General features: G+C 37.4%; 1 protein-coding gene across 1 annotated transcript; it reads right to left on the bottom strand.

The window, feature by feature from the left end:
- Positions 1–361: 361 nt before the first annotated feature.
- LOC116258161 (uncharacterized) lies at positions 362–8,794 on the bottom strand. The gene is made up of 14 exons (XM_031635311.2): positions 8,636–8,794; positions 8,126–8,199; positions 7,376–7,450; positions 5,986–6,064; positions 4,958–5,025; positions 4,144–4,245; positions 2,370–2,459; positions 2,203–2,277; positions 2,050–2,082; positions 1,876–1,956; positions 1,469–1,534; positions 1,318–1,383; positions 1,197–1,241; positions 362–1,050 (listed from the first exon to the last, which is right to left on the bottom strand). Exons 1-14 carry the CDS (start codon positions 8,676–8,678, stop codon positions 856–858), a joined length of 1,092 nt encoding a protein of 363 aa, XP_031491171.1. The 5' UTR covers positions 8,679–8,794; the 3' UTR covers positions 362–855.
- Between the last annotated feature and the right edge of the window lie 1,118 nt (positions 8,795–9,912).

The following is a 9,912-nucleotide window of genomic DNA, read 5'->3' on the forward strand; positions in this document are numbered from 1 at the left end:
GCATCCGGCATCCCGCTGGCCTCCCTAACGGCATGGAAATATTTGTTAGATGCCCATTTGCTAACAATGGACAGTCGAAGCATGTTTTCCATCAGTGACTATAGCATTTTTAGACATGCAAAATTCATCGAAATTTAAAACCTATGACGCCTAAATTTTTATGAGAAAATTTCTATGAATGGTAACAAAGAAATTTAACTTTTAGAATCTTAAAAAAGTCTTAATATAGGTCCACGGCAGCCATCCACTTCTGCTGCAAATGACATCGGCTCAGTTTTGCTTCGTTGATATGAAAGTAAGACTCATAAAGCTAATGTGCCAGAATCCAGCTAAAAATCCTAGGAAAAGTCTAAAATAAGTGTAAAAAAAATATAACTGATTTCTTATTCGAAGCAATAAAATGGGTGAACCCATTTGAAATGTTCAACAAAAAGAAGTTTTGATCTATTATGGGTAATTTCACCATTTCATGATGAAACTCCAACTTCCAACCTTCCTCATGCCATGGCATAAAAGTTTACAGCTTGGACAAAATTCGTGTTAATGCTTTTTGCAGATCTCCACGCCATTATGCAAGCGGGGAAGTGAAGAACGTACAGAAGTTGTCTAATCTTTCTATATTCATCTTATTTTCATTCTGCTCTTCTTGTTTTCTTTCTCGGAAGGCTCTTCCTGTTTATGTTCTCTGATGCCAGATACATATTTACGAATAACTAACTAACGGGAACAATTTATACACCATAAATAATCATTCCTGAATAATCTATAACTCTGCAAAATTCAACCCTGCTCTGAGAATGTAGGATGTTTGGGTAAGCTCCAGCAGGTATCCAGGATGATCAAACGGACTGTATGTTATCTAAAGGAGTAAGTGGCGCTTCGAGTTCTTGTGATAAATGATGCGTTCAGAACAGGGAGCCTCCATCCTGAAAGACCAGAGCTTGAAGATGAATTTGATGGCACATTGCTCCGTGATTCTGAAACAACGGCTCCATTGGGAGCTTCTTCCAACTCTGATGACATAGTCAAATTTGAAATTTCCTGTAGATCCTGCTCATGGAAAGAAAAGAGATGCTATCAGCCATGAGCTGAAAGATACAAGCTGCAATAGTGATAAAAATGGCAATAAGTGCTGTAAGGTGGAGCATATTCTGGAAATGTTCCTTTAGAACTGTCAGTTCACACTTCACACTAACCTTTAAACCACTTGCTAAAGCTGCATTTTGGGAAGACCGAGAAATCTAAAAATGAATGGAGTGAGTAGCCTTGATCAGGACAAGTTACAATGTCTAGAAGAAGCGGCAAACACATAATTACCTTTGGAGTCTCCTGAGATGTACATGCTGGTTCAATTGCAAGCCTTGGAGATGGCAATGATATAGTCTTTAACAAGAAAATCGTACAGCAAAATTACCCAAAGTAGTGAATGCATAACAAAGAAGACGTGAAAAAAGAAATCATGCTTTACCCTAGAGGTTGATAAGAGGACAGAAGGAGATTCAAGGGCAGGCCTTGAGGAACTTGAAGGGGATCCCTGCAGAGGTGCAAGGACGGACAAGAAATCTAATCAGCAAAATGCATCAAGAAAAACAGGCATATTAGCAAAAAATTTCTAGTTCACCACCACTGACCACTAAGAACACCAATGCCTCAAGCATCAATTGTAAGAATATATGTAAACTCAGAGCAAAAACATACACACATACACACAAATCAATTTGCATGCATTTCCATGTGTGCTTATATGTGTCAATCACATGTACACATGCATATGCATGCCCATCAATTTGCATGTAAATGCAGATTTCTAACAGTTTCCAGTAATCATCCAAGAGAAACTTCCATAAAGTTCTTCTCAAGAAGAAAATTGCACACCTGAGTCGATCCTGCATGCCTTCCTTCTGCCAATTGTTGTACAAAGACACATAATTGATGTACTCCGTCATTTGTGAAGTCCTGGAGCACATTTGAGCAAAAGTTATAAGCATTAACTTAAATTTTGCTAAAACTTAGCATTCTTCAATAAAATCAAGAATAATCAGAAATTACCTGTTTCTCTTCTATCCTCCCAATCTTTGTCTCCTGACAACCAGGCAGAAAAGATGATGGGCACAGTTAGTTACTCATAAAGTACCAAATCATTCACGTATATGTGCAACAAGAAGACAGCATCAGAGGTGCAAAAAGAAGACAGCATCATACCAGACATTGGACAGCATGATGAACAGACTCAATATCCACAACAAAAGTGCTTAAATCTCCCCGTAGCTGAGAAACCTATCATCATGGACTCATGAACCTTTAGCATTCAACCAATTTGACAAGCAGAACAGACATTTGTTTCAAGCGCATGAATGAATGATTCATACCTCATCCTTTGTAGCAGCAGTCAATGCAGTACATTCATCCAAATTTGCATCAACACGATCGATTCTTGAGGATAAGTGCCTCTTTGCTGCCTACAGATACATGCATCATGCAAACTAAATCTGCTATCTAGTTCTGGTGGGAAATGGCAAGTGAATAATTAAATAACAAAAAAGAAAAACTTTGAACAGTTTTTCATTCTTTGAGAAATCCACTGAAATAGAATAAAAGACGGCCAATCATTGACATGAAAATGCCTGCTCCATGTCAAAAGCCAAAATTAACTCCTGTAACTGTTTCTCACAATACGTAGTGCCCTTGCCCTCAGAAAAAGAAAAATACAAATGTTCTTTTGGCTTACCCAACTTGTTCCCTTTTCTTTTTTCCCTTCTTCTTACGACATGGCAGGTTCAAAAGTTTTAGGTAAAGAGCAGATTATGATTCACAAAATTCTAATTCCACACTTATCAGTTTCAACACTCAAACTTCTCCTGGGAAGAATGTGGTTTTCCTAAATACTGTCCTGACAATTTAACATAAATATCTTACATAGCATACTCTTCTAGTATGTAATAGCTATATGCCAGCAAACCCCACATAAAATAGTTGAGCAAAATCAATGTATTTGTCACTTTATTATGGATCTTCACTGCATCTGTGAAGGAGAACACTTGATCACCTTCCATCATACTACACTTAGTCTCTCTTATTAGAAGCAGCATCTAAGCCAGGATATAAATCTTACCAATCCTAACTTTAACTGAATAGGATACTTTTATAATGCTTTTGAATCTTTCAGCTGGCACTCAGCCTCTCTTATTAGAAGCAGCTGTTAATGGTATGTGGAGACAGGCTAACCTAACATAGGAACAAAGTGCTTTCTTCAGAATACTCGGTCAACCTATCCTTATGGATGTGCCAGCAAGTCAATCCATTTAGGGTGTGTTTGTTTCACAGTGGATCTAAGACCCACGGTAATCTAAGATCACTAGGATCTCAGATCATTGGATTTAAGGTCAGACCCTCCTCCCCAAACCCCAAAATCTGACCTTAAATCCATGGTTTTTTACAGGTAATGTGGATTTAAGATCCATGCTACTAAAATCCTCTGTTTGTTTAAATTGAGGATCTTACAACCCACACCTTTTAATTCAGCCTCAGATCTGATATCCGAGGCTATCAAATACTACCTTAAGAATTTCCTACAGTTTACAATGAGTACTCTAAACGGGCACCCAATAGGCTGGGAAAAAAGGAAGGAAGGACTTTCTCTGCAGAATGGGTTAAATAATCCAGAAGGAAAAGCTGGAAGATTGTGTGGAGACCAAAAAAATCAGAAAAACTGTAGAATATACAATATGAAAAATAAAAAAATCTTCAAGAAAACTTCTTCTGGATTTGATGCTTGGGTGTATGGTGGAGATAAACATTGCCTAGCAAATACACCCCACAGAAATTTCCTCACCCATCAAATGCCCCCTAAGGAACTGATTACTGATATGAAAGCAAAAAAATAAAGCATCAGTGTTTAGAACGTATTCAACCAAGTGAGTGCCGCCATTATGTGGTCCCCAAGGCCATAATGCATCTACACATTGAATTTCCATAGGCTACTAAAGGCACGTATTTAGATTGAGACCAAGTGTAATGCTACTTGGAGTTCTTATTTGGAAGTTTCCAACTTCCCTCATCCATTAGTCCAATCCATACTTAGATATTGCGGCAAGAACAACTTCATATACAATAGATTAACGCTGAAGTTAAAGGAAGCCTTACCGTCAGAGATGATGAAACTTGATCAAGCTGTTTACCAATGGCTATACATGCATCAGAAAAGCTGTGTCTTGTGGCGAACATCAAGTCAGAAATTCTCCAACCCTACCATAAAAAATAGGCATAGAAGGTGGATAATATGCCCCTTAGCTCCATAAAGAATTGTCATTGGCAATCAAAATAAGAAACAGTGCTGTCAAAGTAGTGACTTGCTTCCAAGTGGAGCCGGATTCCCGAACAGGAGTCATGAAAATAAGTATTGAACATAGACAAGGATTTCTAGCAAATCATGAAGAGTAATAAAAACATCCATGGCCTTACAATAGCAGGTTCACAGAGTAGAAATAGCCCCCATATTCACATACGTCTAATGAATAAAGATGAACAATGTTTTGTTGAAGCATAGTTTCATGGACACATGATAGATGATCCCATGAACATTACTACCACAGCAACCAGGTTCACCTTTCATGCCTTGATGGCCATCTCATTCCTAGTTGGGTGGCAAGGAGAGACAAGGAGCTAAAAAGTGTCCTATGTTCCAGCAGCCAGGGGAAATCTTGTTAAGTACTTCTTGACATCTTGTATAGAAGAACATTTTCCATGAATCTACTCCAGCACATATATGTTAGAATGTTAATGTACTTATAAATTGCATTCTCAAAACTTTCAAGTCTAGAAAAGCACCATAATAATTGACAAGTCACAGAGAATTAGTTGTTATCCCAATGATTTGCGGTTACATCAACTAGAAATGAAGAATATACGGGTGAATCTGATGACTGAATCACTAAGAGGCAAATCAAGCACACTATACCTTCCACCATATGTATCCATATCCCACAGCTCCAATGACAAGGATAGGCATGGCATATGTACGAGCACCTGCAAACCAGACACAGTGATTATACTACATTGCACAACCACTTCTATGTGATTAAGATGTAACTTTTTATAAACATGACCATCCAAACATAACAAGGAGTTTGCACAATGAATTGATGGATGGAAAATTGATGAATGGGATCCTTAAGCAATACACGGCACCATAAGAGCAGGAACAGATAACTCTGGAAATGCACAGCCGTAAAGGGCATGAGTGTCTTGTCACAAACATATGTACGGGTTTTAAACGGCGATTTTTTTTTGGTATAATACGGCGAAATTGAAAATCTCGGCAGATTTTAAAAAGATCTTAAAAAAGATAATCTAAAAATAAAATGCAAAAGATGCAGAAAGAAAATGTAGAAATAAAGAAAGTGAATACATGCCCCTCCCCTAGTGCATTTTTTTTTGCATTTTTTGGCTTTTTTTGACATTTTTTCAAAAAGACAGGTTTTTTCGGCTGAGCTATTTTTGGCATATAAAATGGGGTTTCTTCAAAAAAGACTGGTTTTAGGTGACAATGCACGAGACCAACTAAAATATGGGGTGAATTTAAGTGCAGGCAAGATGGAGAATTTCTACCGGAAACCTCCAGGGTCCCAACTCCCGACCTCATTAGATCTGGAAATCTACTAATAAAAAGGTCCATTTTACAAAATTATGATAATCACAAATTGCTGGCACAATGAAAAAAAACTTAATTCTGCTCCTTATCACAATGTACAATCTTTCCTATATTTCATGCATATTGCAAAAGCAATTCTACTGCCCAATATGACTGGGTAAGAATAACAATCTCCTCCACATTTTAAATCAATAAATCCTACTTATAAAAGGTGAATAAGCAGAAATGCAGTTGAGAGTACGTATCATTCATCATTTGATAATTGATAGATGCAGCAAAATTGTTTGGCAGATAGAGGAATCTTCATTCTCAAATCCCTGTCCAGAAAAACCAACCTGATCTAGAACTTCCAGTTATGACCGTGACTGATCTTGAAGATGCAAACTGTTGAAGCTCTGCTCTTAGGCTATTTACCTGTGAAAAGCAGTACAATGGTGACAAGGTCATCCTTTCACTTTTCAGCACAAGTTCAATGACATATATCATAATGTATTTGGTGCAAGTGCAACGTGTTGGAAACCAATAACAAGAAAATTATCATATCAAGTCACCAAGTACAATCTTGGGATATACAGCAAAAAAATCAGAGTTGAATTGCTTAATACATGGAAACTTTCTAACTCCTGTTGCTGGCAAATAGATTTTAATGGTGATGAGGATAAACAGAACAACTATTTGCACCAGCCAACATTTCCCCTATAAGCTGTTTGACAGTAATATAAGTCAAACAATAGTTCTTCACCCGAACATGTTCAAGTCCTTCAATGTCAGATAGTATCACTCATGAAGCACAATCTTCCAGTTTAAGGACATTTTCAAATTTTCTCATGTTACATGTCTATAGTTTCAGAATGATGACTACATTGAGCCAACTTCCCTTATGCCTGCCAGTAGACCATTTTAACTTGGTCACTTGTCACAGTCAGAAAAAGTGTGATATGCACAAGCCAGTTCACTGAACCACTGAAGGAACCAAATTACAACAATTTAATGTGTTGGATTCAGAAAGCTTTGGACTCAATTTTGCATGGATGGTCTATTCAAGGAAACTGGCCAGAAGAGGTCCATGAGTCCATTCCCCATATAAGGATGCAGTAACAAAAGATTCTTCTCCACCCAGCTAAGAAATGCGAGTCCATTGTCCACATTAAAGTGTTACACAATTTCTCAGCAAATATAGAGTCTGTTGCTGCTGTTGGTACTCATGTAAAACATATCCCCAAAGAATTGGTTCAGTTTTGTAGTTGCATATAATTCATTTTCCGTGAAAGTTCATTGTTATTGATTATAGTGCTCAAGAAAAGAAATAATAGAACACCAAGCTCAGCATCAGCAAATTATATTTGGTAGGCAAATCAGCCATCATAATTTCGAGGAACAGCTATCTCAGTTACCAGAGGACCACAACAGCTTTTGTTCACTTAGGTCTACAGAATCGTTTCACCAAAGTTGAGTTGCAACCACATTTCACATAAGCAAGCAAAAATTACAAAACGTCAATGTGGAAAATGCGTATAAGATATAGAGAACTTATATTTTTCACTATTATCCATGGAAAAATATATTTTGGGAGTTCATGAGGCACTAACAAGGCTTCAACAACTATCCGTGCACCAGATATTTCTATTAAGGAACAGACATGTTTATAATGAAATTAAACGGTGTGATGGGTGGGTAGCAAATTGTAATCAAATTCTTAGACACAACAATAGCTCAGATAGGTACTTGTGCCATAAGAGCGTCATTTTGCGGTTTGATCTTTGAAGGTGGATCCTCCTGCTGAAGATGATTGAAGACAATCTGACAGATAAAGCACGAGTTAGAAATGCTGACAAGAAATGTCAGCAGAAGTTTGCTCAAAGTATAACAAAATGAAAACATTCTCATGGATTATGTAACAGATTTTGCAATAAGAAAGATAGATAAGGAAAACATTCTTATAGTCTGCCAGACGCAAGCGTGAGATACACACTGTTCCTGAAACATTTAGCTTAAATGTACAAATAAGATAATGACAAAAGGTTTTGCCTCGAGTATAAAACGATTGCATGAATCCCAAAAAAACATCAATGGACCAAAGAACCTAAATCCAAAAAACAATTAGAACTTGAAACCACCTCATCATTACGACTAAAAGTAGATGGCTGGCTGCATAGTTCTCAAAAGATACCAGTGACTAGGTCAAAGAACAAGGCGATTAAAGCTTCTACGAATCATCTTGCACAACCATAATTAATCCGTGATGGGTTAACTTGTTGACTCCCAAAATAAATGCAAATATAACGCCAAATTGTCTCCACCACCAAAATTTATACCTTCTATTGATGGGCACGCACAGGAATACAGCATATTATACCGATATCGAACCAGAGTACAAAAACCTCAGCCGTATGAACACTCTAAGACTCACGACAATGTCAGAATTTAAGTACTCCAGATCGGGCGCATTTTCTAGATACAAGTAAAAAGTGGTACCTTCAGGGCCCCAGAGAGAAAGTCCGAGACCTTTGAGGCTCCACCATCCTTTGCAAGAACTGATCCAAGAAAACCTACAAAAACAAATATACAGACAGAAGAGTAAGGTTCTTAGTTCAAGAGAGAGAGAAAGACTAACGGACTACGAGACAAACGGACTACTGCTAGTGTAAAAATTCAGCTTTGAAATCGACGAAGCCAACAACTCAATCAATCAAGAAACGAGGGGAAAGAGAAGGAACGGAGTTCCAAGAAACCCATCTCGCCAAAGCACCCCCAAAATCAACTAAAGAAATACATAGCATAGAATCCACGAAACAAGATTCCCCTGCCCGACGCCACGGGCGTCCAATCATAGAGAGAAATGAAAAAGGGCTTCACTGCCCCAATAACGATGGCGCAGAATACTAACAATACCATCGATCGGCCCAATCTCTCTAATGTCTCGTTCCTTCCCAGTACACGAAAAAGGCAGGCACCGGAGAGAGAGAGAGAGAGAGAGAGAGAAACCTGCTCCGACGATGACGGTCAGCTTGCCAAGGGTGATCGCCATTGCACCAATCACAACGCCGCCGCACCGCCCACCGTCTGTCTGCGTTCTGGGAGCATAGATGCGCGAGAAAGTAGAGAGAGACAGAGAGAGCGAGAGAGAGAGGAGGAGGCGCAGGAGCAGGAGCAGGAGCTTTGTCGTAAATATCGGTCTGCCATTCGTATCAGGAACCATGAAATCGATTCGTATCAGCGATATGGATCGTCTCGTGTAGGGATAATACGGTATGCCGGCTATAAAAACCATGGTTTTTAAGTGACCAATAATATTTTATTTTTTCGCTTAGAGAGTCGATTATATGATTAATGATATCAGCCTTTTTGGGTTATAAAACTCAATACTAAATCTTATATTTTTATTGGACATTCTACATTTATTTCTGTAGTAAGACTTTTATTCTACATTTATATAAATCAACATTCTTAATTTGGACCCATTTAGATAATTATTAAAAAACTTAAAAATTGAAAGGTAAATATGGAAAAAGGAATTTGAGGCTGAGTTCAACCTTACATGACCGCATTTGATTTGGAAATAGAAATTAGCATTTTGGTGGAAGTGCAGATCCAGGTATCCAATGCTTATATATTTGATTTATGTATTTTTATATTTTTATATGATTGGATACAGGGATGTCAATCAATCTAATTTGCATTCGCTATCCAACCATATCAACAAACCCGATTTGGATAAATCTGATTTGGATCTGATATCCAACCAATTTTTTTTCAAAAAAAATCAAATATATAAAAAAAAAAAACTCAAAGTAAGAAACAATATCGAATTCAAATTTAAGAAATGACTTCCAGATAAATTTTGGATTAAAGAAATATCCAATCAGATTTAGATTGGAATTAGATCGACTTTAATTTTAGTTGAATATTCTATATCTAATGTCCATACATTTTGAAAGCCTGGTTTTAACATATTGTAATGCAGTTTGGACTCGGTTTAAGAGTCAGATTTAGATACGGACGTGAATTTAAAAGTCGAACTTCCATCTTATTTGGATTGTAAATTTCTATCCAGACTCAATATGTTATAGACTTTTCTTCCTCATACTCAAATCCATATCTGAATTTGAATCCATAAAAACTCATATAGTTAAGAATATATCTGATTTTGAATATGAAATGGGATCCGAATAGAGCCGGATTCAGATTTGGTTTCAAGTAGTATCCACTTGGGATTTGGATATGGATATGGATACAGATTTAGATTCGGTTTTAAATAAATG

This window comes from Nymphaea colorata, chromosome 7, assembly GCF_008831285.2.
Source record: "Nymphaea colorata isolate Beijing-Zhang1983 chromosome 7, ASM883128v2, whole genome shotgun sequence".
Lineage (NCBI taxonomy): Eukaryota > Viridiplantae > Streptophyta > Magnoliopsida > Nymphaeales > Nymphaeaceae > Nymphaea > Nymphaea colorata.

Bases quoted from the DNA above. Each gene is read 5' to 3' on its own strand.
- LOC116258161 (XM_031635311.2), bottom strand. From the start codon at position 8,678: ATGGCGATCACCCTTGGCAAGCTGACCGTCATCGTCGGAGCAG. The intron at 4,246-4,957 runs GTATAGTGTGCT...TTTTTATGGTAG, and splicing joins ATGGATACATATGGTGGAAG to GGTTGGAGAATTTCTGACTT. The intron at 1,051-1,196 runs GTTAGTGTGAAG...TTCCATGAGCAG, and splicing joins CTTTAGCAAGTGGTTTAAAG to GATCTACAGGAAATTTCAAA.